The 27962-nt window shown below is 39.0% G+C and overlaps 1 protein-coding gene across 2 annotated transcripts in view; it reads left to right on the plus strand.

The window, feature by feature from the left end:
* Window positions 1-26274, plus strand: part of vps50 (VPS50 EARP/GARPII complex subunit) — a 109406-nt gene extending 83132 nt beyond the window's left edge. The window contains exons 22-27 of one of the 2 annotated variants that reach the window (XM_046058318.1): window positions 689-766; window positions 1258-1338; window positions 18337-18485; window positions 20650-20746; window positions 21606-21764; window positions 25209-26274. In XM_046058318.1, coding sequence (XP_045914274.1) covers window positions 689-766; window positions 1258-1338; window positions 18337-18485; window positions 20650-20746; window positions 21606-21764; window positions 25209-25334 — 690 coding nt within the window. In that variant the 3' untranslated portion in view covers window positions 25335-26274. The remainder of the gene's footprint in view (window positions 1-688; window positions 767-1257; window positions 1339-18336; window positions 18486-20649; window positions 20747-21605; window positions 21765-25208) is intronic. The other variant, XM_046058319.1, reaches the window with a different exon arrangement.
* The last annotated feature ends 1688 nt before the right edge of the window (window positions 26275-27962 follow it).

Below are 27962 nucleotides of genomic sequence, written 5' to 3' on the forward strand. Positions count from 1 at the left end.
AACTGTCAAACGTCACCAAGCTTTTTATCACATCTGAGAAATTGTAGAACTAGAAGTATGTTTCCTTTTCAGAACAAGTGCAAATTAATGTTTGGACACAAATGAGGAAGCTACCATTTGTCCTGCTAACAAAGTTCAACAACACTTAGATTTTCTTTACCTTACCTGGCAGTTTCTGATAAGTTAGAACAGTTTTGTTGTGGCTCTTGCATTAAAGGCCATTTCAATGTGAGGCAAGAATAGTGGAGACATGTACAGGATGGGGCTGAACAAAATTAATTGAAATCTTGTCTAAATCGCATTGTGGCCTACTGCAATTTTCATATCAGCAAGGGCAAAATGTGTGTCAAAATAGCATTTTAAATTAAGCATTGTCGTGCTGCAGAGATATCCTGGCACACACATCATGTTCTACAGACTTCAGAAACATCTTTGTTTGGTACAGATCCCTGCAAAAATTGCACCATAATTCATGTTCATGTTTTTCAGTCAAAATAATCGCAATTAGATGTCTTTTTAAAATCGTTCAACACTAGTCCGGGAGTAATTCTACCCTTTACTTCAATTCATCTAAATCTGTTTGTTTGCTTCTTTCTTTATGTTTTTCCCCCTTCAGTTATGTAATACTTCCTCTACTGTGTTATTATTTTTAATTTGCGATTTTCTGCTGTCCATTTGTCACCCATAGCCTGTCCCGAGCCCGTCTTTGCCAACACATGGTGGCAGAGAGGCGGGCACTGCCAGGGTGGTGGGCCCTGCTTGCTTGGTAAGAGTAGATCTCCGGAAGTATTATTTTGAATACACAAGGTTGTCCCCTGCCTTTTGTCCAATATACTAGTGAACACTTGTGTGGTGTGGTTGATCTGAAGCCCTTGAGGGTGTGCGTGATTTGCTTTCTCAAGTGACATTCAGCACATCTGAAAGTGATTTTGGAAGCATTTAGTTGTTGAGTTTGCTGTGCTTTCACCCTCTCCACCATTCTCGTTTACCTTTCGTCTGTCAACTACTGTAGGCGGTGTGATTGTCTGATTTTGATGTCTGTTCCTCCCAGTTACTCCTCCCTCTTTTGGATTAGAGTCGACTAGAAGCAGAAAGTAAAGATTCTCTCGTCTCCGGCTACGTGAGATGAGAGCAGATGTTGCTGTGTGCGTGCATGCTTTCACACTCTGCTAAAGTGTGTGTTTTTATAGAGGAATGTGTGTGTGCACAGTGCAGACACTAAGTGTGTGTGTGTGTGTGTGTGTGTGTATCCTACAGTATGAGTCATCAGGCCTGGGTCTTATCAGCAGCAGACTGAGAACCACACTGAACCGGATCCAGGAGAGCCTCATTGACATGGTAAGACGGTAACTCCTTCTCTTTTCCTCTACTCTCAGTCTCACTTTCTCTTTTTCCATCTCTCGTTACCTCATTGCCTGTCTCATTTTCTGACACAAACATGCTCTCTCCACACTACCCCCAACCCCACCCTCTCGCCCTTTTATGCCTCTGCCTGTATTTTTTTTCGCCCATGCAACCTATCCATCTCGACCATATGTGTGGTCTTATTGTTGAGAGTGCCCACAGCCCCTGTAGCCACAAAATGCATTATGGGTCATCATTATCTGGCCAGTGGTCACTCACACGTACACACGCGCCTCTGTCTGTTTAAGTGGCCACACCAGTGTGGATGTGTGTTATTCCATTAGGGCTCTCAGTCACTACTCCCCTCTGTAATACTACATAGTGACAATTAGCCTGGTACAGTCCACACTCGCTACACTTTTGTCCGATAGCGTGTCTGTCTGTGTCACGTCTTCCTTTCATTTGTCTCCATATATCAAACCATCAGACTGCATTTGCCAGCCTGTGTTCAAAGAAGCAATATTTGGACTTGAATCTGGCCCTAATCTGCATTGCCACTGACATTTTACTCCCCCGGAGGCGAATACAAAATTGTGTTGATGTTATGGCTTGCTAAGAGACAAAAAACAATGAGATGTGTCCCTCAAGTCTAATTATAGTATTATAAGTGTGAGTGAATGGCTCACTGAACTTATATTTTAGTCATTCTGCCTTGGATTCAAAGGTGGACACTAAAGACGGTCTGTTATGTGCATTGTTAAGACAGAAATGTCCAGTTGTGAAGCTCAATAAACCAGACATTAGCTCAGCTTTTGTTTCAGACAAATATAAAGCCCAGAGCTGCTTTATTGGGAAAATAAAGTGGCCAATATTGCTTTTTCATAGTTTAATTAGATTTGTATTCTATGTCGCAATCTGTGACTCTACTACAATACTCTATCAGCTGTGGAAATGAAAAAGAAAATGTATTCTTTTCCCATGGTGAGATCCTGAATAATGTTATTTCATTTTTCATTTGCAGAGAACTTGGGGGGGGCTTACTGTCTCTACCGAATATCATTTCTAATTTCATCTGTACATTGACGTAACACCACACACCAGACTACAGGACAAACTAATGTGCCATTTTTTTAAAGAAAAGAGCTGGCAGTAACTTGATTATTGATTTCAGCTGAGTCATGTTAACGGCTACCTATCAAGGCCAGTGACAAGCCGCCATGGCAACCATCATTTTTAATGTGTATCCCATCAGAATGTGAAGTAAGGTGAACAGAGTGAATTGTTTTCCAACCAGCGTTTCTTCTTTGCATGAAGATATAATCAGCACTTTTCCATGGTAAGGTGCATACAGCATGCAAAGCACCGTTTTAAAACAAAGCATTTATTTGACACCGCAGCACAATGACATTTCGCTGTGATAACAATGCTGGCTACATGGCAGTCATGTTTATAGCTTAACATTTCAGGAGAGGGAGAAATCTAAAGCAAAATAATGCAGTAAGGCAGAGGGAAGAAAACAGAATAACAAATGATTAAAACTTTAAATTGCATTAAGCAGTGTGATGCAGCGACACGTTTTCTTCCCTCAGGGGGGACTATAGCAACTATTTACACGCCAGTAATTTTGTGTCTGTGTTGTGAGCCACTTTCAAATGTCAGACAAGCTCGGTGCTCAGCTGCCTTCTGTGGACATCATATCTGTCCTCTGAACTGTTCACCTGATCGCATGGACAAATGGACAGGCTGGGTGGAGATAAAGAACAGGAGAGTGTGATGCACTGAAATGTGTGTGGGGTTTTTTTTGTCTCTCAAGAGACAAAACGATGCTAAACCTTTAACACGTTCCTGTGGCCATCACAGGCTCAGAGGGAAACCACCTCAGAGGGAGGGCACAGACTCAGGCTTTGTAAATATACCCATCCTTAATCTAATGTATTGGCAAATGCTTTTAGTCTTTAGTTTTAGCCTTTCCCATATGCAAAACTATTTTAGCTCATCTCAATAAATCATTCAGTGCTGGAAAAATGTCCTATTTTCCAAACTAACACAGCACTCTCTTTTTTCCCCCCTCGCCTCTCTCTCGCTCTCTTTCTGCCCTTCTTTGTTTCACATCATGATCTGCACACAGAAATCTTGCGGATACACACTTTCCTTTAAAAGTATTAATACATATTTAATATATATACATGTTTGAAAAAAGAAGTTGCTTTTTGCTTATTGTCAATTATAACAATTTAGATCCAGTTTCATTGGAAGTGTGGGCACATGGATTATAAATCCCCTTTTTTAAAATATAGCTGACTTGATGTATTCCCATTGTGTACACAAACACACTTCCCCACCTGCATACGAATACGAACACTCCAGAGATTGCAGCAGGGTAAACCTCATTTGTAAACAGATTATAAAGTTAATTGCACACTGCATTTCAATTGAGCGACCAAATCCTTGTGGTTTTGTTCCCCTGATCTGCCGTCGCAACTGTTTGATTTCAAAACCAATGTGCTGGTAATGACTCCGGGTCCCATATGAACGGCAGCGAGATTCCATCTCATCTTGTCTCAGGTACAGAGTGGCTTCAGCTTAAATAAGGAGCTCCGGGGGGGAAAGTAAAAGATCATCCCTTTGTTTATGTTCTATTTCTCTGCCTCCGTTACTCTTGATTACCTTTCTGAAACCCTGTCGCTTGTCTGTGTTTGACAGTTTCCATTTTGAGTTCACTCACTTTTGACTTTGCATTTTTCATTGCGAGTGTTTGGAAGGTTGTGAGGTTAGGGAGAAACTTCTGAGAGTGGCAGAGTTGTAATTGCCTTGTTCAATTATTCAACGTTTTCCACAAAACACTTGTTACATAATGTTTAATCACATACGCTGTCATCAACACCAGTTTCAAGTTCAAATGTGTCATCTTTACCTGAACGTGAAGCTCTGAACTGAATACTTTTACTTGAAATCCTTGCTCAAAACAATTCTAGTCCTTTGGTGATGTTGCTTGGGGGCAGGTTATATGAAAGTGCCATATCAGAATAATGCCACAATCCCCATCTGTGGCCATATTGTCGCTGCCAGAAAGTTCAGCTGTGACAGCTGTTGAGAGCCACTGCCGCAGGCAACATTGTGAAGAGAGCTGCCACAGGTAAACATTTGCAATGAAGGCTACCTCTGGTTAATCCTCCTTTTTTACTTCTCTTAATACTCAAACCACCAGTATTTACTCTTTCAATCAGTCAGCTAATTTTTCTCACTTTCTCTCTCTCATTGCTCTCATTTCTTCCCATACTTTTCCTCCTTCCGTTTTATCCGTTTGTCCCATCGCCTCCTTCTCTTCTCCGGCTGTGTGCCAATGATTACATGCCTCTCAGCTCTCAGCACAAACAACCGCTTGTAATGTTCCTCCCAGTTTATTGGTGCTTGTGTCATGTGCTTGTAGGTGTATTTATTCCAGTCTTCACTGTTATATGAGGCACTGGCTAATGTCTCTCACACACACACACACACACACACACACACACACACACACACACACACACACACACACACACACACACACACACACACACACACTCTACATTTTCTTTCACACTCAAACACTAAACCCAGTCATTAGTTCTGCGTCTCTCACGGGGGCACATCACTGTCCAGACTGGTCTCTTTCTTGTGGCCTGCTGTCTCTCTCTGTGAATGGCTCAACAAGCCAGAGGGGATTGCCATTTGACAGGGATTAAAGATCATAATTAAGCTCCATGGTATGGCTGTTTATGCTGTAGTTGTCAGGATATCAAAAGTATTGACATTTTTGTTGGGGTTTCAGTGGAAGACAGGCACACACACTTCATTGATAGGCCTAGCTGTAGGTCATGCTCCTCAGCTATGAGACACGTAATCCCCTTGGATACAGTAAGTCCGCTTCCTGTCTCTAACTTCCTCGTCAACTTCTGCCAATGACTCATCACATCTCCCGGTGTGACAGACATGGTAATGAGAAGAATTATACACTTAGATTTTAATCCTTTAATTTGTATTCTGCGTTCTCCTCCTACACTTTGGTTCACTCCTGTTCAGTTTTCTTAACTCGGGCATTCCATGAACGTTATTTCCTACTTGTACCTTGGCTGTTTTGTCATGCCAAAGCAGGTGAACGGACCAACAGCTATGGGAAAAGAAGTTGCCAGAGATAGCTTAGGAGGTGCCGGATGGTGTCCTACAAAATAAATGAAGGCCTTAATTCCGTTTGACATTCATCTAATGAGAACCTAATTTGTAGTATTAGAGTGACAAAGAGGTGCAGTAGGATCCACTTGACAGTAATTGCCTGGCAGCCAGTCCACTCGACTCGGCCATAAATCTCTATGGAATGGATTGGAGAGGAGTAAGCAGTCAATCACGATAGATTGAGACACTTCAACTGAGAGATCACTTTTCAGATCCCCAGCTGGAAGCTTCCTTCATGACAAGAGTGATTACAGAATTATCAAGCTCTTAGAGTTTACAGAATTTTTCAAATAAAGGATTTTTTATTGTGCTGGGTAATAATAATTTAAAGTTGTTCAGAAGTTCAAAAGCCCACAATGCTTAAGGTTATTGTTAGGTTAAAGCTACCCTTGCTATTATTTGGAAGGTGGGGGCACCAGATTGGCATTGGACATCACTGTACAGTCACTTACCTTGGTACCTTTACCTTTGTTCCAAAACACAAAAGCACTAAATGTACTGTTTAAGAAGACTGATATAAGTTGCAAACATTTCAGAAGCTAAAACCAGTGCATTTCTTTTCTCATTTTTGTTGTCCTTAGTTATCAAAAATCGATCAACAGATCAGCTATTTGTTTCAGCTCTAGATGAATACTGATGCTTGAATGTGGCTAAGATGAAGATAAATTCCTGGATTAAGAGATGCGTTGGGTGAATTTTAAATCCCCTGAAAACTTGGTTTCAAACATTAGATTCAACCTATAGTGAGACGCAGCACAGACAAAAACACAAACACAGAACTTTTTTTGGTATGTTTTGGTAGATGATCATGTGTTCATGTAGAACAACATTGCTGATAGTAAAAATCTAATGGAGAGAACAGGTTTTCAGGGCCTTTACGATTTAATAGCATTTGTATATATTTTCTCATAACCACTTACGTTGAGGACTACTTCTTGTTAATCCCCCAGGTGTATATAACTTTACTTCTCACAGTTCAAATAATGGATGCAGCAGATTTGATATTGAGAGGGAGCTCTCATCTAACAGATAGGGCCTCCCATACCCACCACAGAACTACCTCAGGCTGTTGCTCAAAATTGAACTGCTCACAACAAATCACCCATGGACGTGCGGGGGAACCCCAATGATAAAACAGATGCTTCAGCAGAGGTGGGCCTGACTCAGCACTTTAGAAAAACAGAGAATTTGTCAGAGCCAATGAAACCAATGTCCTGTAATGCTGACCGTGGCTACTTATGTGTAATAAGGGAGCCAATACCTATAGTTTTTCCCCAGTGCACACTTGAAGTATTGTTGTTTGGGAAGTGCTGGATATGAGCTTTTTGGTGGTTTTGTAGTCATAGTCATGTTAAAGGTGCCATAGAATGCTCATTATTTAAGGTTTTTAGGGTTTAGTTGTATTTAGGGTTTCTACTAAAAAATGTTTACATGCTTTAATGTTCAAAAAACACATTATATTTGTTACACTGTCCACTGCTTCAGCACCTCTTTTCAACCTGTCTGAACACTCAGTTTTAGCTCAAGTCTCCCTAAAAGCCCACTTGCTTCTGATCGGCCAACTTACCCCTGCGCGGAAGCGGGGCGTAGTGTAGCCGTACTGTGCTGAATCAAGTCCTGCCATGCGAGACTAGGCCTCACTGATTACTGTACAAAAATACACTTTCACTGGTTTTACTGAAACTGGATCAGAGTTGATGGAGAAAATATTGTCCGTTTTTCCCTCTGATGTCCTCCGGCTGCTCTGCCTCCAATTTTTCCAATTTATGGAGTTTATATGTTACTGGTTACATTAGCAGCTAACTACTGCTAACAGCAGCTGCTACAAAGGTAGCTACTCTTTTAGCCGTGCAGCTAGCGGTCCTGCTGATTCTGCCCAGACTGGAAGCTTGGTGCTCTGGGGGTGTGTTGGTGTTTACACACTGTTTTATTCACTGTTTTACTCATTCAAAGCTTTGCTCTTATCTGTTTTCGAATCCCTAGACATTCATTTTTAGATGTTTTTTTTTTTTTATTCATTGTGAATTACAGGGCTTCGTTTCTAATTATTGCACAAGGGTACACACGCTCCCTGGCTTTGATGCTTGATGTCTTAATACTAAACAATTTTGTTGGTCCACATGGGGAAACCATTTCAGCATTAATACCTCACAGACAGAAACAAAACTTGTTTTCCTTTTCGCTTGTCGATAGACTACAGAAGTCCTCAATGACTTTTAGGTTGATGTTTGCACTGTTAGGTAAGCTGTTATTTCTCAGCTACTGGATGTCAATAAAGCTGACAGCATCAACTAAAGAAATTTATCCCAAAGGTTTTGGGGTTATGCTGCGCTCCAAAATTCCTAATCAGATTATGATTTGGCTGTTAAATGCAGTTGCAGTGAAATGTCTCATGAAGTTTTATTTTTATGTATAAACTCTTGCTGAAAGGTGCCATTACTTCCACATTTTGACTCACTCTTTTGTTTTGTGCCATTCACATTAATTATTGATCATCGATGAAGTCTTATCAGTGCCTGACAGGGCGGAAAGAGACACAACAGCATGACTGAGCGAGTGCAGTATCTGCACCGCAAGTGCAAAAAATGGCAAGGGAACAAAGACTGCAGGGGAATAGTTTGACCTTAAGTATAGCTTCTGTGGATGCAAAGAAATTCGTTTTTTGGTTGGAAATTAAAGAGACCACACAGAGAAGACCAGAGGCAGAAGCGTGAAGAAAGTTCTCAAATATCTTTAGACATTTGGTTTGTTATTGTAGGCTAAAGGTTTGTCAAGTGTATTATGCTCAAATAATATATGCATAAACCAAGGTCCAAAAAAGTGATAAAGCAAGATTTGTTGATGTGATGTCATATATTAATATATTAATTTGCCCCTTTTCTGACAATAATATAGTTACCTTAGATTTGTGTATGGATTTGTTTTCAACAACAAACAACAACTGTCAGCATAATATTGTCAGCGATTTAGAAATATTTAGATTCAGTGTTTTGATTGTTGGTGTGTTCATATGTTATATAGAAAAAGACATCGCTATGAGTAGATGTCTTCTTCAGCTTGGTACACTGAAGTGTTACTTAAGTCATTAGAGTGGTCTTTAGTTATATCTGTGACTTAGAAGTAGTAATTGTTTGAATTACTTCAGTATACCCAGAGCGTTTACTTTTAAGTGTTATCCAGGGGCAGAGTGGTCTCTACTAACAAAAACTGGAACTCTCTGTCTGTGACCAGGAAGTTTTGCCCTCGTTTTTACTCATCATTTAGCAAAAATGTCTTAAATGGTTCGTTAACTCAGGGGCCACTTCTATGTGAGAGCACCTCCAGACAGATAATTAAAACACAGTATGCTCACAAAGAAAAGAATCGTTCTCTCCCTCCAGTCCTGCTTTATTGCCCCCGTTTTGCTACTTTAATTTAGATTACAATGAGCATTCAAACACCCACACAGATATTTCCTTTTCTCTGATATAATGGGCATAAGTAGATTGTTTTTGTTCAAACCTCCTCTGTGAACTTTGATTATTTTTTATATGAAGTACTCAAAGTGTAATGAAATGGATGACAAAGGCTGTTGATTTGGATAGGAGAGATAGAAAAAATGCTTTGACATGGACTTAAATAAAAAGTCCACGACTCGTTAGCTGCTACTCTAGCCAGCAAAGGGCTAATGGTTAGCATAACAAGCAGCCTTATAATTACATTACTCATGGTCACTTCATTCAAGTATTCGTGTCCAGCAGGGTTGGGGGGTAACGGATAACATGTAACGGCGTTATGTAATCAGGACACAAAAAGAAAGTAACTGTATTCTGTTACAGTACAGAGAAAAAAGAGTTAATCAGATTACAGGTACATTTTGTAAATACGGGGATTACACATAGGGATTACTTTAAGCACAAAGTTTCCATGAAACAGAAAGCAGAGTGCTATTTGCTATTTACGTGTTTCCTGTAAAAACACAACGCTAGGCCCATGGGACCTTATTTTGAAAATAATATGTACGATAGTCAATGGCGAGAGACAACTTATTTTTTGAACTGTGCCCTGGATTATGCATATGATGTTTGTCAATTTACAAGATATGTCCGTCAAGAAGTAAACAGTAAAGTTACATGTTGTTTTGTGTGAAAACCGTTCATTGAACTGCATCTTTCTTCTCCCACAATATACGTCACCAACATGTTAGCGCGGTAATGCTAGCTAACAGTAATTGCTTGGTTGCTGCTAGCTAGATAACTTGTCTATGTTCCACGCTGAAATATATCTCACCTGATGTGTTTAATCCATTTTATCGCATCATCCTCTCATGCAAGTTCATTGACGTTAGCTTCAGTCATTGAGAAAAAAGTTACAACGTCTCATAAGCAACTTTTGCCATTTGTGGTCTTTGCAATTATGTATTTTCGCAGTATAATACCCCAACAGTTTTACACCAAACTGCAACTTTTTTTTACTTTCAGATGTATTTTTTAAATTGACCATCATCATATGTGTAATTTAGAGCAAGATTCAAACGGGATCAAAAAATTTGTTTTCTCTTGCCATTAACTACCGCACATATTTTTTCCGAAGTAAGGTCCCATAGTGGTCCACCAGAAGGGGAGGGACTTAGGCTCTCTATTTGTCGCATTGGTGTGTAGCGAGTAGTTGAATGTGGTTACGCCCCCACCCCTACCTGCAGACTCTGTGCGGACTGATTACAGCTCCCAGTGAGTGAACACGGCAGCCAGACCTGGTGTTACACCGGGACAGAGCACATCCCCAGAGAGCGGAGGTCTGACCACTGGGAATAGGCTACAGGAGTGGCCAGAAAAGTGGTTTTCTGGCCGTTTTGGCTTTTGTCTTCATGTCATGTTCACTGGGAGGCTGCTGAGCGCAGTTTTGCTGCCCGCTCGTCTGGTGCCGCTCCCCGCCATCATTCCCTTCTGATGATATATGCTGCCTCGTCGAAAAATGCCACCCTTGCGCAAATCGATAGCAGAGTCTGTCGAGTCGCTCTGCCCTATTGAAAAATGCTACCTTTTGTGTTCCAGTTTCCAATCCCATAAAGGTATAACTCTCACAGTATTATGACGTCTTCTGTTTTTTGATTATATTATTACATTTCAGGGGTAGCGTATTCTGACAGACTAATATCCCCTATCAAATAATTATCCCACAACAGAATCATTTTAGATTGCATAATATTGCAAATATGATCCTGTTTCAGCAAAATCAGTGAATAAATTTGTGCCTTTGTGTACAGTAGTCAGTGGTGCTTGGTCCCGGAAATACTATTTTTCAGCGATCATAAAATTAAGAAACCTTTTCATTGGACACTAAATTAATACAGGCCCCCCATTGCAGGATGATTCATCAACATTTTAAAATTGTTTTCCAAGAAATTACACACTCTAAAATGTCTTTAAGAATTTTTGTCATTGATGGGCAAACATTTAAACACTGATTTTGATTTCATGGGAATGGGATATTTTATAGGTAGGCAGATTTATTTAGTCAAAATACAAGAAGTTCAAAAGTGAAATTGAGTTGAGTTGAAGTATGTCTTCTTCTTCTAATTCCCTTCTGCTACATAGCAGACAATACACATTAATATAGAAGCAATTATAAAAATGGTAAACGGAAATAAACTATATTCAGTGGAGCAGTGCTGAGGATGAGTTTAAAAGTCTGATAGCTTGGGGGAAAAAGCTGCTCTGCAGTCTCATGATGCGGAAGCAGAAACTTCAATATCTCTTCCCAGAAGGCAGCAGGGTGAACAGGCTGTAGCTGGGTGGGTACTGTCCTTTAGCATCCTTTGGGCTCTGTGTAGGCACCTCACCTCACTGATATCACTGATGCTTGGGAGATGGGTACCAATGATCTTCTGAGCAGTTTTAATCACCCGCTGCTTATGATTGTTTGCTTCTCAAAAAATCCACTGAGCAGACAACACTTCTTTAATACTCTTGTCTTTATGCAAGGTACAAGGTTGTTTATTAGTCATTATACAGCACAAGGCTGCATAACGATACAAAATTTGTAGTTCCTTCATGCTACACACACAATATAAAACCAAGTTTAAGCCTATATTATTATTATTATTATAAATACATTTTTAAAGTAATCCTCCCAACCCTGGTGTCCAGTTACTGGCTTAATCATCAGAATTATCTGTAGACAACTGAATTATTAAGGTAAGCTTATGTCATCTTCATTCTTTTCTTTACGTTTTAACACAGTTATTTTTCTGTCCACTACTGGTCTGGTCTATTGTTGATTAGCTGGCTTTATCAACTAACTCATTAACTGCTAATCAAAAATTAAGTGTGTCTTGATTAACAGTGGGGGATTTTGACGAGATATTCTCCAAAAATTCTACATATCCATAAATTACACATAAAATTATACACTGTTGCTGTTTACGTTTGAAGCCAGTCTGGGAAGCTGCATTGGCTTAAATTGTATAGTAATTTAAAAAAGCATTAATCTTGAATTAAACAAATGTAATAATCATAGTGTATTATTTCAATTCATGTAAAAAAACAACAATAACATTCTATGTCATTACTATGTCTCAAACAAACAATTGAAATTAGGGCAGGTTTGCTTCAGGTCTAATGTGCAAGAGAAATCTTAATGATTGTGTTATCTGTGAAGACCTCCTACTGACTCTGTCCTGATTAAATAATTTACATAATTGCATAGATTACTCCCAAACTGCAAATGAAAATACTTTCTCTAATTAAACTTCAGTCTGCTCTTGTACAGTAGGTTCATTTAATGGAGCTTGTTTAAAGAAAGCATATTGTATAAGTCTCTTATAAAGCAATTAGAGGAGAATGTGGATACATTTTTTAAGCTCTACATTTCGTAGTTGAGGTCACCGATGGACATTTTTCTAGCACCACTTACACGTAACAGGTTTCAGTGGGCCTCCTGGCTTGTTTTTGTCTATCAGTAACTAGATTCAGGATCTTTTATCAGTCGACTGTTTTCTGTTCCTCTGTACCAGTGTTGAACAAATTGTACCCTGCAGTGCACCCTGCTTGAAGGATGCCAACATTGTTTATTACCTGCAGGGCCTGGAATTTACTTTTGTCCTTACTTGCTAATGTAGCTGTTGTTGATCTTCAGAGTAACCTGCCTTCTTTTTTTCTCCCAAACCAAAACATGTTTTTCCTAAAATGGAATTAAATACAAAATATTTGCATTTCATCAACTTTATAAAGTTATACTTTAATTACAGAATATTGCGATTATATTGCATAACTCCAGATTATCAGTTCTAACTAAATAGACAGTCTTAAAGAAAAAACGGCCCAGCCAGACCTATTATGGGATACTTCTTACTTTTTTTTGTTGTTTGCCATGGCTCACTATACTTTCTCATGATTTCTTTTCCTTCATTTCTTGTATTTTTGGGGTGGTCAGTCGGTGCACAAGGTTCTCTGTTCAACTCAGTCAGAAGTTGATGATCACATACATTAGTACACTGAGATGAATGTCTTCACAGTGAGAAATGGAAACAAGCATATTTTCCTAACTGTAACCTGCCAAATTGAAGTCAGTCATATAGAAAGGAAGTTACCTCTGGCTATTTGAATTCTCTCTGAAAGCTTGTTTGATTTGTGAATGTCTTCTGAGTGTGTGTGCTCAGCCTTTGGCTCAGCTCTGGGTAGCAAATGCAATTTTGAGAGCATCTCATTGTAGAACTAGTTTACCATGCTTGGATGCACATGACACATTTATTTTTTCACAAAGGAAATCATTCTCATGGTGGTAATAATAAACTCAATGCATCCGCTAATAACGGATTGACGTTAATTTTGAACTTGTCAAGTTGTGGGACCTCTTTTCTTTTTCTCATTGTTTACATGAAACCATCAACAATGAATCGACTCTGTTAGGGATTCACATGCTAATGACTGAAATGTCATCTTGTCACTCTGAAACTAATGAGTTTTTACTGTAGCGTGATTGTAGGTAGTGTATGAAAGATTAAATGAGTGCCATTGCCTGTGTATTTTCTAGAACAGCATGAAATTATTATTTTTGTTACGAATAAATCTGCATTTTCTTTTCTTTTTTCTTGATTAATCGTGAAATGTCAAAAAGTGTATGGGGAAAAATGACATCCACTGCCTCCCAAAGCCAAAGCTGACATCTTCAAATGTCTTGTATGTTTGACCAAAACTCGATATTAAACACAGGAAAGCAGCAAATCATCTCATTTGAGGAGGTGAAACCTGAGAATGTTTGGGATTTCTTCACAATTTCAGCCGGAAAATTACTGAAAAGATGAATCGATTATCAAAATGGTTTCAATATTGGTCCAGTATTTACTCTGAATTATATTTTCTGTGATTTACTAGAATATTTTACCCACTACAGCCACAGACGGATCAGAATACCAGAAATTGTTCAGTAGTCCTTCTGACAATTCTTTTAGCAGATATTGAAAATCACCACAGACCAATAATCATCATAGAAGAGCAATTTTACTATTTATCTCAGTGGAATAAAAGAGAAACTGCTTTAAGGTTTAACCTCCTAAATATCTTCAGCAGCTGCAGGATGTAAATCAAATGAAGTCTGACCTCTTCACTATAAGTCATGCTATATGGAAAGGTCTGCTTTACCCCCAGTTTTTCAGGCCCTTGTATGACTTGAAAAATCTATCACTTTAATTTGTCCAATATGGCATTCTTTTGCACATACTTGGCAAAGCAGCAGGCGCATGAAGTTGGTTTACTTTTATCTTGCTGAGGTCGGTTGTCATTTTGATTGAGTGTCATCATAAAAGTGACATAAGTGTTTGTGCAGTCGGATCTTTGAGGATATCAAATAACCATCAAGTATACACTACAGTTGAGCACAGTAGGTCCACAATGATGACTGTCGAGTTCATGTCTTTATATGTGAAGCTATTTTTAGAAGTTTGAATCATGAGATAAAGTTTTTACCTGTTTTCTAATAAGTCTCAGGTTTCCACCAGCTGCGTTTTGACGCATCCCTGCCAACAACCACAAAGATCACTGTGCTTGAGTCATACTTGACACAGGATTAAGAAGACGATTCAGCAAAGTTCCGTCTCATTTCTAGGAATTAATTTATGGAAAGAAATAAGCTCACTCATCTCAGCCTCTTTTACATTTATTTGCAGATTAATTAATTCCAGATTTGCAGGACGTGCTCAAATTGTACACCAGTATTTGTGTCCGTTTATGTCAACACGCTAGATGTCTTCCCAAGTATCAGGCATGATTTGCATGGGACACCAAAGGGCAGAGAACAGCTGAGAATTATGTTAATGCTATTCTATCAAGTCATGTTTGCCATTGTGAGCATATAATGATAGTAGATCAAGCATCTAATACACTGTTAAGCATGAACTATTTATGCAGGGCTGACACTGTATTACATTCAGTGTGAATGTCACCCTAAACAGGTCAAAACATAAAAACCCCGTTGAGGTACTTACAAGCTGCCAAAGCTTTAAGCACGTCTAAAATTGTGTTTGCACTCACTTTGTCGCCTTGGAATTGGAAATGTAGATACATAAAATTTTAAATGTCATGGATGCTTTTTGTTTGTTTTTTGATAAAAATGTTTTAATACCTTTTGTTTTCAGTCTAGCTGTTGCTTCACTCTGAAGAATCCCCACAGAGATATACGCAGTTGGAAAAGAAACAAGACTCTTTTTTTGCATATAGTGTTTATACTGCATTAGCACAGTCACTGAAAGGTCAAGCCTCATGTAGGATGATTAAAAATAAACCAAACTACTTCCCTGTAATGTCAGATCAATGCTGCCGAAGTTAAATTGATTTGATTCAAATCAAGGAGAATGTACAACTTCCTGTGTGACTTTCATAATGCAACTCAATGATGGAAGTCAGTATGATATAGCATAACTACAGAAGAAATGCAAATGAACACTCAGCGGCAGTGGCCACTCAAGAAGGTAAGAACATTTATATCGGAACAGTTATACTTATTAAAACTGAAATGGGGTTAACTAACTTGTAAACTGTGTTGAAGTACAAAATACTTAAAGCAACCAGGTACATAAAAATCATATATTAAAACCTGGAGCCTGGCTTGTAAATGAAGAGGTCTATCTCACACTGAAGGTCTTCTCGGTGCTTCTTTTGTACCCCCCTGCAAGCACAGTGTCCCAAGCAGAAGCAGATCTAAAATAAGAAACCAGTGAAAGTGAAATTAATTTAGAATTTAAAAAGGTTGTAAATAACCAGAAAGAGAAAGTAGCTACATTAGCATTATAAGTGCAGGTACATGTTTTGACCACAGTGTAGCACCACTCTTCTGTTACCAAACTATTTTAGAATCATAAAAACAAGGACAACAGCAATATGTTTTCAGTTATCTGCAACTTTTTAACAGTATATTGTCTATTTGCATGTTGGTCTGGTGCGTCACCAATACAAATGGCCACCAGCTGCTGCTGCGCAACATTTTTCATCATGTTCCAAATCTTAAGTCATGTGTTGTCACAGATGGAAGTGGGTACTAATAGTCTTTCTGGATTAAGTCCATAACCGCTGGTCTTTTGTCATGTTTATGTGCTGTGTTTGAAAGGTCTTTTAGTGGCTTTAGCTCTTCACAGTGATCAGTGACCTAGCATTTTAGCTTCAAATGTGTTCAGTCACACAATATTTTTTATTTTATTTATTAAAAGATATTAACAAATGTATTAAGTAGAACTGGAGGAAAGTATTAAACCTGTCATAAATCATTCATTTATTTATTTATTTATTTATTTATTTATTTATTTATTATGGTACCATAACAACCTTCATAGGAATACTGATTAAGTGTTTCAGGCCTTAAAGTAGTATTGGCATTGTCAGTGAGACAGAGAGGCTGAAAATGCCAGAGCACATTTACCGGTACAAGCTCCTTAACATGCATAATACATATTAAAAACATAAGCAGCATGTGTAAGTCCTAAAAAGTACTAAAACAAACATCTGTATGATGTACTTCAGTTATTAAATAAACAAGTAAAAAAACTATAATGTTCATCTTTCATCTCCCTAGAATAACTGCACTTTTAGCAGGTTCAGCTCTATAATGGCCAAAGTGTGGATGCTTTGGTGTAGACGAGAGGTTCTACTTTGAATGCTCTGCAGCTACTTGCCACTTCTGTATTTTAAATGGTAACTGTATGTACATGGACTAACCTTATATGCTTTGTTGTATTGTCCCATTTTATTGTTACAGTCTTCTTGCTCTTCTTACATATTACCAAGGTTGGTTGTACATTTAATCTTTTGTAATCAAAAACCACTTCCTTACTACTGAAGTTACTCACCTTTTTGGAACTAACTCCTCCACCGTGAGCAATGTTAGTTTCGCTTTCCGCCATGTTTTCTGTTGCATTGTGTAACGCTATGTTGTCATCACGTCGGAATATTGCCGTTATGCAAAAAAATGCATATCGTGATATTAAAATTTATACAGATATATTGTGAATGATACATGACACACCCCTAAACAAAATTTATATTCATCGTATTAACAGACAGTTGCTCTTTGGAGAGATATATATATATCCATAGGGAAGCTGTTAAATCCCCCTGCTGTAAAAGTTAGATAATTCAAGCATTAATCTTCTGAAAGTGATAAAATTTTATGTCAGCCTGATAATGGTTTCTGCATCACTGAAGGTTTGATTGAAGGCAGAGAGATAACTTTGAGGTGCTGGAAAGGTTGTAGGTTTCACATAGGAGGAGGCAGTATCCATCTCCAGCAGGTCCAAAACATAAATTGTCAGTAGAGCTGCATAGTGTGCATTTTTGTTCTGTATGCTGGGCTGTTTATATATCTTGTTTTACGGAATAGATGCTGTTTGAGGAACATCAGATGCCATCTTCTTTAAACTGTGCACCTCACTGCCTGTTTTACAACACTGCGTCATCTTCAGCACAGATATTTTGCCTGCTTTCAACTTTCTTATGATAAACTAGTGACATGTAGGCCTATTATCACACGTTTTATGTGTTATGATTTTTTTTGTGTCAGTTTTTCAGGAGAAGTGATGTAACCATTGATTTGCATAGTATGCTTTGATTTATACACTTCCTTCTCCTAAAAGAGCTCGTCTAATGTTGCTCGTACATAATGCGCATGAGTGCAGTATTTATGTGTATGATATGGGACAGCATTAATAGCTCCCATTCATTCATTAGCTGTGTGATTGCTATTGATTTGTTGGAGGCAGTTTCAGGGGGCTTTGAAGCTGCAGAGTACAAAGCTCGACATGCCAATGTGATACGTCATCATGCCACTTAGACATGCCTCATAAAGAATAATATGATCTGCCCTCCTGTATAGAATCTCAGTGGCTTTGTATGCAGATATGGATTATTGGGATTGATGGGAGGGGATTTAGATTGAAATCTTTCTTTTTCTATTTCAATTGCTTTTCAAATGAATGCATAAAATGATTGCTGGATGGGGAGGTGTGGTGGAATACATCAGAAGGAAGATAAATACTTGCTGTTGAGGAATGTTTGGTCAGCAGAAGTTTGTGAGAGTGTGTGTGCTTTGGATATAAGCGAGTTCCACAAGGCTGATTGAATTTCAGATTATGCTTACCCACCAGCAACCATCTAAATTTTGTCTTCATTCTGCATGCGAAACATTTATTATGTTAGCTTAACTGTTAAAAAGTACGTCATAAAAGTACGACAATGCTTGGAGGTGAACCATTTCAGGAATATAATGGAATTGAATATGCATGCTAACTTGCCCATTCACCTGTGTGTCTTCCAGGAGGCAGTGGGGGAGAATGCAGGAGTCCACGGGCCAGCGGAGGACAGGAAGGAGAAAGTGCCCAGCCCCCATCTCAGCCAACTGGTGGTCCTCACTAACAGTGGGACTCTTTATGGCCTAGCACAGAGGGTGGTGGCCACTGAGTCTCTGTAAGTACTCTCTGCACAACATTCCAGTAAAACCACTAATAATTGCTTTGCAGTGATACTACTTGATAAATTACTCCGCGCAGTACGTAAACCCAAAACCATGCAATAATTTAAGTAGTTATAAAGTAAGCAATGTAATTACACCCTAAGACAACACACAGCAGTATTGGTTTTTATGCCTCTGGTATGGGGGAAAAAATTATGACAGCAGTGCTTTTTAAATATTTGTACTTGTGAGACTTGTTCATCAAAGTTGATTAAGTTAAAAGGACTGGTTCTCGCTCACTGTCTCGCCTCAAGGTGCCCACAATTTCATTAGGCAGTGTTACGCTGCCTGGCCATCAAAGACTTGCACTACCTGCAGTGTGTGTTTGTGTGACGCATCGTTGTTTTCAACAATCACATCGATACAGCTTGTTAAATTGAAAGGAAAAAAAGATTATTGAAATGGAGAACTGAGGCGGAGAGAACCCTAAATAGAACTTTTGCCGTCAGCCGGTCACTAACTGATGTATTTTCAGTCTGTGTACTTATTCTCCCTCTCTGTCTGTGTCTTACATCCACACACACACTATAAAAAAGTACCCTCATACATGATTAGGTCAATCTATCGTCAGTGCTGACAACTCTTGGACCCTGAGAAGCCTGCAGTGCACAAGTGCATTATAATGAAAGTCTGTAAACTGAGGGCCCAGATGTCACCGCGGCAAAAATGCTGATTAGGCTTACACTCTCTCAGACAAACTTTTTCATGTATCGGAGGCAGGCTACAAGCTCAGTAAGTAATAATGTAATAATGTAAGTAAAAGAGCTAAAGTGCAGAGGGGAAGATATTTCTTGGGTGCAGTTTTAAGGAAAAGGTTGTCTGAGGAGAAAGAGGGCAGACTTATTCTGGGCAGAATGGCATGAAGCGCTTTCCTGTCTGAAAAGATGTTATTAACCTTAGTGTGTATTGTGAGATCCTCTGACATCTTCAGCGTATGCCATTTTAAACATCATCATGGAAAAAAAGCAAAAAGATAAGTGTTTTGTAAGGTGCTACTCTTGCTGTTATTCACTCTTCTAGCTGTTGTTCAGGTGTCATATTTAAACAATTATGATCAGATAAGTGTGAACTGCAGGGTGGGCTTTTTTTTTCTCCCCACTGCACCATGTTGCCAAGGTAAACACAAGCTGTTCCAGCTAACCTTAATGTAATTTTCTCTGCTCCACGAAAAGAACAAATGTCCACTGGGCTCATTTACGGGGCACTGGCTGTGTTTAATGTAGCGCTTTTAGATTTAGTGTTAACCAGACAGCACTTATTGATATTAAATATTTTTTTTAATATAAAGATTTCTGTAGGGGTTTCCATGTTTTTTGCTCAAAATTGCACCGTTCAGTTGTGGTGTCGATGACCTGGGACTGTAAAGAAATCACTATGTGAGCCGTACTGTACTGCAGCAGCCATGCTCGTTAAACTCCGGTTTCAAACCTGAACTTCAGTCCTCTCAAACCTGCTCCTCCAGTTTTCATTTAGTGTACAGTAACACTTCAGTTCCGTCGATCAGCCCGGGTCAAAGGGTCTTCAAGTCAGAGCTGGATTTACAGTGGAATGGGGATATTAGTCCTGTCCGCATTGATATGTTTTTTTTTGTTGTTTTTTTTTGCCCTGTATTTCTATTTCTGCTACTTTGCTTGGTCTCAGTGTTTTTCAAGGATAATTGATATCCAATTATTGTAGGTGAGGAGGTGAGAGGCTTTAAGATTTGGAAATCAGAAGTAGTTTTCACAAAGTGCAACAAGACCAAGGAGCTGAGGGACTAGAGGATCATTTATTTTGTGACAATGCTGGAGTCTGTTCAATTATTTATTACTGTGTAACTGTAATGATCATGGGGAAGAAATTAAATTGTTGTACCAGCGGATGGTGCAGCTGCACTTTTAGGACAAGTGCAACATTTGCAATTCAGAGAAAATGCTCAGAGGTTGCAAGCTAGCGTCAGTAAAGGTAAGCAAGCATAAGTAACATGTGTGCAGTGCAATGTCTCCCCGGTTGTGCAGATTTCATATCTATTCACATTATCAAATCTAAATCTGAAGTATGTGAGGGGTCAAAGATTTTACCACAACCACGCTGAATTATAAATGGCTGTTTCTATTTGTTTTTGTTTTGTTTTTTCAGTGTGTTTCTGGCTGAACAATTTGAATCCCTCCAGTCCCACCTGGATACAATGATGCCTGCAGCCAAGAAACCCTTCCTGCAACAGTTTTATTCCCAGGTATACTTGCACCTCCTCTTGAAAGTCTGTCTAATTACAGTAACTGTTAATCATGTCGTCACTGTCAGCTGCAGGGAGGGTTGTACCAAACATCCGACAAAGGTGGTACCACACTTTCGTTTTTTATTTTTAATCTGTCAGAGAATCATTTTATAGCCACATGTGGAAAAACCCATTACTATCCAAAAGAGTATAATGACCAATATAGTAGTCCATTACTTTGCAAGCTTGTCATGTGCCTTGCTTTGAGGCTTGGGGGGCGTAAAATTTTAACACTTGACACTTTTCAATTATTTCAATACATCTCATGCTCTGCCATATAAACTTCCAACAGCTTCTCATCTTTCACTTTAAAACATACTGTAGCATATGCCCAGTATCGTTCATTTAATGTGCTCAGAAAAATATATTTCAATTGCATTCACTCCTTTCTTTGGAACATCATTCCGCCTTTTGGTTTCCTTAAATAGCTTATTTCTCCATAGAGACAAATGACTGTGTAACTGCGACCCAGCATTCAGTCCCGTTCTCGATAAAGATATGAGAAAATTGTATTGTCACTCATAACAACCCATGAAGCCCTTTCCCAGTCTTACATTTATTTTGTCCTCTTGACATTTGAAATGTTCAGGTACACAGACAGGTCTGTTTTCCCCAAACATCAAATGAATGTCATGTCCTATAATTTCACTCTTTCAAATATTGTGTGATTGATGACATTACATAACCTGCGCAACATGTTCATCTCAGAAGAGACGTTGACTCCATGCCTGCCTCATTGCTAACAATACAAAACATTTAAATCAACGTGTTGAATCTATCACACATACTGTATTGTATTCTCCCTTCTTTCTCTCAGACGGTGTCTACAGCCAGTGAGCTTCGGAAACCAATATACTGGATTGTTGCAGCCAAGGCCATCGACTACGAGCAAATGTTGCTCTTGATGGCTGGAGTTAAATGGGACATTAGGGAGATAATGTCACAGCATAATGTATATGTGGACGTCCTGTTAAAGGTGATGTTGCATAAGAAATGTGTAGGTCACTGTTGCTAACATGTGATGTGCTATAATGTATATTGATGGTTTATAAAGAGATGTAGAAACAGAATAGAATTGGCACTCTTTATTATGATGGGAATGGAAACATTAAAGCAACATTAGTTTTTGTTTTATTGTTGTTTTGCCACTGGTGGAGCCAGTGGGAACAAGGTATAAACACAGCACTGAAATATTAGCAACATTAGTTGTGGCTGAGGCCAACAATTCAATTTAACTCCAATATTCACTCTTCTTTAAGATCTGTTTTTAATCTTCATCAACTCCTGAGGGAAATATCTGGATCTTTAGCAGCTAAATACTCCATTTTGACAGCTAGACGCTAACTTCGTGTGCCGTTTTGTGCTTGGCAGGTAGTGTACAGTCAGTTAATCAGAGCTTTTACACTGCTGTAAATTAGGTTGATGAGGGTGGTGAGAGTGAACAAAACATTATCTGACCATAAAAACCAAAACAGTGAGCTGAAAATACTCAAAAATCTAAAAAGAAATATTTAAATCTAAACTCTAAGATGCTCTGTAAAGCTCAATGGAACTGCAGAGTCGGTTCATAATTATCTGTGGATTTGTTTCTACAATTGGCCCCTTCTGCAATGCATGTAGCCATTGTTAATAATGAGGTATTGGTTAGTGCAGCTTTAGAGTTTAAAGTTTTCATGTCAAATGTAAATTAGTCACATCGCTGCATTGTTAATCCTAATTTGTGCTGCGTTAAGATTCTGTTCAAAACACAACATTGAGACTTCACTGGAACAGCCTTTTCTTATATTTCATAGAGAAAATATGCAAACATCTCCCCATTAAGATTGTTGCATCATTTATGCCACTAAGACTCTTTGTCAGTTGAATATAAATGATGGTAGCAAGACTACTGACATCCCTATTAAAATCTGTTTTGCTGTTCTAGTCTATTTTCAGGATAAGCTCAGACTTATCCCAGTGTTTATTATTTTTCCCAAACCAAACACTAACTGACCACTGCAGCTTTCTCAGTGTCCTGCACTATCCACAATAACAAAAGTAGAACACACAAAAGGCAGTTGTAATAGTTTTGCTTTTATCCAGCAGGGATTTTTCTCTCATAGTGGGAGTTTTTGTACTTACAATGTGGAGTAACCTTCTAACATGTGTGTCATTGATGTGAAGTATTACCCTTTAATCCACTTAAAGTCCAGAACACTTAGGGTCCTTGTTGCCCCTCCTGAGTTTAAAATATATTCAGGGATATCAATTATTTGGGATGGGGTGAATAATTTAGAGCACGGGTCAGCTGTTGAGAGCTGAATGTAGATCTCCCTTGAAGTTTCAGCTTTGTTTGAGACCTTCGAGCTCAGCGGTCGCAGACATATTTTTGGAATGCAAAGTTTTCCACTAAATGTGTGTCTTTATGCATGCTGGCCACTTATCCCAATAAATTTTGGATGGGGTGGAAGGACACACGGCACTAGTTTTCTCGCCTGTGACGTTCAGATACAGAAAGGTCTTAAGTTGTTCGCTGCGGTGTGAAATCCTGAACAGCACCAAAGCGAGACAAATCCCCATATATAGTATGCACCAGCATGTCTTAGAGAGCTGTTGATTAAATCACAGATGTTGTTGTAATAGATAAATAAATATATAGACAACCAGTCAAAGTTAAGTTATCTGCTAAAGAAATGGCTCGCATATCGTTGTCTGGCTCTAACAAAGTGTAAGTCTAACTAATTTAGCTTATGAGCTAAATTGCAAAGGAGAAAATATCTGTTACACTGGTCTGGTTTATATGGCGATTTGGTGTCAAAATGGTCCAGCTGATGAATTGACATGGTGCATATTACAACTAGCATGTGCTTTTCCCCATCAGGTGCTAATAGCCTTCTCTGCCAACTTGTCAGGCCCTCATAACACGTTTGGATTGTGTTATGTGTGTTGATTGAAAAGTGTGCGCTACATTTTGTTGTACTGCTCAGGAGAATGTTGTATTCATGGATTCAGGTTGATCACCAGCTTTCAACAACGGCATTGATTTGCATATAAAGTGGCATGGAAATGCGGCAGCCTCAGAATGACTTCATTGACAAAATGCTTAAGTCAGAAACTATTGTGGGACTGTTTGTGAATAAATATCATTTCATTCTTGGGTGTAAAATTTATGGAAGCCTGTGTGCGACTTTAAGTCCAGGTTCATTTTTTAAACACAATGCAGTTTGAATTAACGCCATCAAGACACAGTAGAAAACCACATACTTCTCCTGAACCATGTACTGCTATTTGTTCCCTTTAAACAGGGACATAATATCATAATCATATCATTTCATCCATAATTGATCATTTCAGAGTGCAGTTGCATAGCTGCAATCCCTTCCTTCAATACTGTACAGCACATTTTTGATTCCTGCTGCCTGCATATTCCTCTGGGATATTTCCTCTTTATTCTTTAAAACATAAAAGAGAGAACATTTTGAGGCTAGTTGTAACAAAACCCTCATGGCTGGTGTCCCTTTTTTTGTGCTAGGGCATGAAAATGATATCTTATAGGAAGAAATTGAGATACTTGCAGAGGAGATGTTAATACAGGTGTCAAAGGTCATCTCAAGAATGTATTGGAAGATATCAATCAAAAGAGACCGAATGTCGACTCATTTAACGCATCATTTGTCGCTTGGTGGATTCAAACCTCCTGCTGACGTCTGTTAGGTACCTTATGAAGTTTTGTTACCATCAGTCCAGAATGCAAAACCATAGAGTTGCTGTACAATAACCCAGACATACTGTATGCTGCTTGGTCTGGGGAAACAGTAAATTAGCTTTGATTGATCTGATTTACTTATACCATTATTACTTATACCACTACCAGAGTATGTACCATATGTTAAATGACCAAAGTATTTAAAAAAAAAAAAGAGAGATGCAGTTTATTCTTTGCAGACTGTAAATAGTTGGGTTGTGCAATTCACAGTTTTATAACTCTGTAATGCTTTTCCAAGTTAGGATTGGGGGAGCTGGTGTTGGGCGTGATCCAGGAACACAGAGTAGCTGAGAGCGTGTCAGAGGCAATATATTTCTGTTGTTGTTCATGAAGACTTCTATTTTGTTATTGTTTATATTTGATCCCATAGTGGTTTGTTTCCTCTTGAGACTTGTTTGAGGGCTGCTGTTGTGTACTGTTGCAGGTATCTTTTATAGCACTTAGGTTTTTTAGTTTTGTAATATACCTTTCACAAACTGGTAATGTGATTTTGGATATATCTTTAGAATACAAGTTTAATGTGTCTTTAATGTGTTACATAACAGAAAATTCACACTGATTTAATTTTCCAATTTTAAAAAATCCACCTTTTCAACAAAATTTACTTCTGCTTCTTTTCATTTTACTTTACTTAACGCTTGTGTTCACCTGCGCTCCTCTCCTCCACCTTTCCAGGAGTTCGAGCAATTCAACAAGCGGCTAGGTGATGTTTCCAGACATGTGCGCATCCCACTGCCTGTGTCCAACGTCCTGTGGGAGCACTGCATCCGTCTGGCCAACAGGACTCTTGTAGAAGGGTAAGAATGTAATAAAACAACTCTTCAGCACCAGGGGGGGATGTGTGCAGCCCGGCATCTCACTAGTGAAGTTGTGGCCAAAGCTTTTTGAATTAATTATTATTAAAACTTGTGTATTTTTGGGCATCCTATACCTCCCTTTCCTTCTGTATCATTCAGTCAAAAAAGCAGCGTGACACAGTGAACAGTACAAATGTACATGGTTGTTTATTCAAACAACAAAATGAGAATTTGTAACCCTTATTCGAAAAGCCTACTTTGTTGCGGTTTTGCCCTTGGTCTCTAGTTCAGAGCAAACCACAGTTTTTAAGCAAAAGTCACATGGACTCAGAAGCAAATCAGTTATCGCAGAGAGTCTTTATAACCTGTCAAACTACCTGTTTTAGCATTTTAAAATTCTGATTGCAGTTCATCCAACTTTACCCAAGCATGATGGACCTCTCTGTACACTTTGTGGATTTCGATTTATTCCTGTTAAGAGCACTTGAAGAGTAAGAGCACAAGTCCAGATTGCCGTTTGCCCTGGGTTGTGATTGTCACGCCAGGCTTTCCCACACAAGTAAAATCCATCTCTTTATAGCCACAAAAACATGTGCATATCCAAGTCTGAGAAGGACTGTTGTCAGCTCCTGAATGTACTTTTTGCTGGCCAAAGTATTTATGGAAATTATACCTGTTGGCTAGCAGTTCCTACCTGCTTAAATACAGTTATTCATATTCAAAATCATTGAATATAACAATTATTGATAGTTTTTCAGTACAGTAAAAGCCTCAGTCAGCAGTAAGGCTTTGTATGTTAAATATTTCTTTAGGATATTCCAGCAGCTATTCAAGAAGAAATTCAATGCTATTGAAGTTGATGCTGGATTATACTGCGCTGCAAGGAGGAAGGAAATGTGCACAAAACACAAAGATTGCCCGGTCTACATTTTAGCACAATGGGTTATTCAAAACACTAATGTAAGCATGCAGCATCCAGTGCAGGCCTGTAGGATAGTGGTTTTATTTCATAAAACCATGGCGGGGGTTTGGAAGTCGATTGTCCTTTTTCTTGTTATGTCAGTCCTTTTTGCTTGAAAAGGTAACTTTACTCTCAGGTTACAGTTGTAAGTGGTGTCCCTAAGGTTGTCATGTACACGCACCAAACAGCATTCGTGAGTGATTGCATCACAGTGTTTTAATGGTGCTTTCAGACCAAACGTGAATTTAATCCTCACGACGCTTTCCTCGCGTGAGTACATTCACGCAAGTGTTCACACACAATGCAAGAAGGCGATTAGAACCTGCGAAAACTTGCTTGAGTTGGAAATTTTCAACTCATGCGAAGGCCTTCGCGTTGCCTTTGCGTCGCCCGACAGTCTGAGAGCACAGTTAGGCCTCATCCACTCGCATCAATTGCGTTTTTACAGGAAAGCCTACAGAGATACTGATCGAGGAGGAATGGAATTTTTTTCTCTCCCCTTTATGCCTTTCTTAAATGTTTTTTTTCTCTGTGTTTATCCCTCAGTTTGAACATCTGCACATCATAAATTAAAAAAAAAGAAAAAGATTCTTTCCAAAGCATGTTGTCAAGCACCGCAAAGAACAGGGGAAATTACCTGCAGTACATGAGAAACCTGGAGACTCTGCTGCCAAGTTCCTTTGGTATAATCCCCCAGGAAAACCACTCTTAAATCCTTGTCATCTCCTTCTCTTCTCATGCAGCCCTTCTGTGTCTCTCTCCAGCTTTCACCAAAGACCCATCAGGGAATTGCATGACACAGGCCACTCACTCAAACCACAGAACGCTCTTGACACATCTCCTGTAATGCATTCTATCACTTTCTCCCTTGTAAGCTGGGAGACCCGAGGCGTGATCAGTGACAGAACGTCAGAGTGTGTTTTCTTTACTCGGCTCGTGTGCGTCGAGTGAATGTGGGAAATAGGTTTTTAGATTGAAGGTGTTATAAACCCCCCCTTCTAATCAGACAGACTGGATTCACAGCAACACTGAGTCCAGCCGGCTGGATGGTGACGAAGTGCTAACAGCTGACTATTATAATGAGGTTGCACACATTTTATTGGGAACAAGAAATAGGCTGATGTCGAAGCCAAAGTCATCCTGGGCTGCCAGTTTGCGCAGGTTACAGTTAAAGTGTAGGTGGGGTTGTATTATCTGCTGGTTCCCTAGTAAATCACATTAAGCCTGTGGCAAAGAACCTTGGTGTTTGGTTTGATAGTAATTTAAATTTCGAGCAGCACACCACAAAGCTTGTTCAATCATGTTTTTATCAACTTAGAAATATAGCAAAAATTTGATCTATGTTAACTTTTAAGGACACCGAGACCATTTTACACGCCTTCATCTCATCACGCCTGGATTATTGCAACAGCCTTTTCACCTGTTTAACAAAAAAATCTATTGATCGACTCCAGACTGTCCAGAACTCAGCTGCCAGGCTTTTAACCAGAACAAAGAAATATGACCACATTACTCCTATTTTAGCTTCATTACACTGTCTCCCAGTATGTTTTAGAATTGACTTTAAAATTCTGTTGATCACTTTTAAAGCTCTTCATGGCCTCTCGCCTTGTTATATTTCTGAACTTTTAGTCCCATACACACCAGCACGTACCTTGAGATCCTCGGGCA

This window comes from Micropterus dolomieu, linkage group LG09, assembly GCF_021292245.1.
Source record: "Micropterus dolomieu isolate WLL.071019.BEF.003 ecotype Adirondacks linkage group LG09, ASM2129224v1, whole genome shotgun sequence".
NCBI classification, from domain to species: Eukaryota; Metazoa; Chordata; class Actinopteri; order Centrarchiformes; family Centrarchidae; genus Micropterus; species Micropterus dolomieu.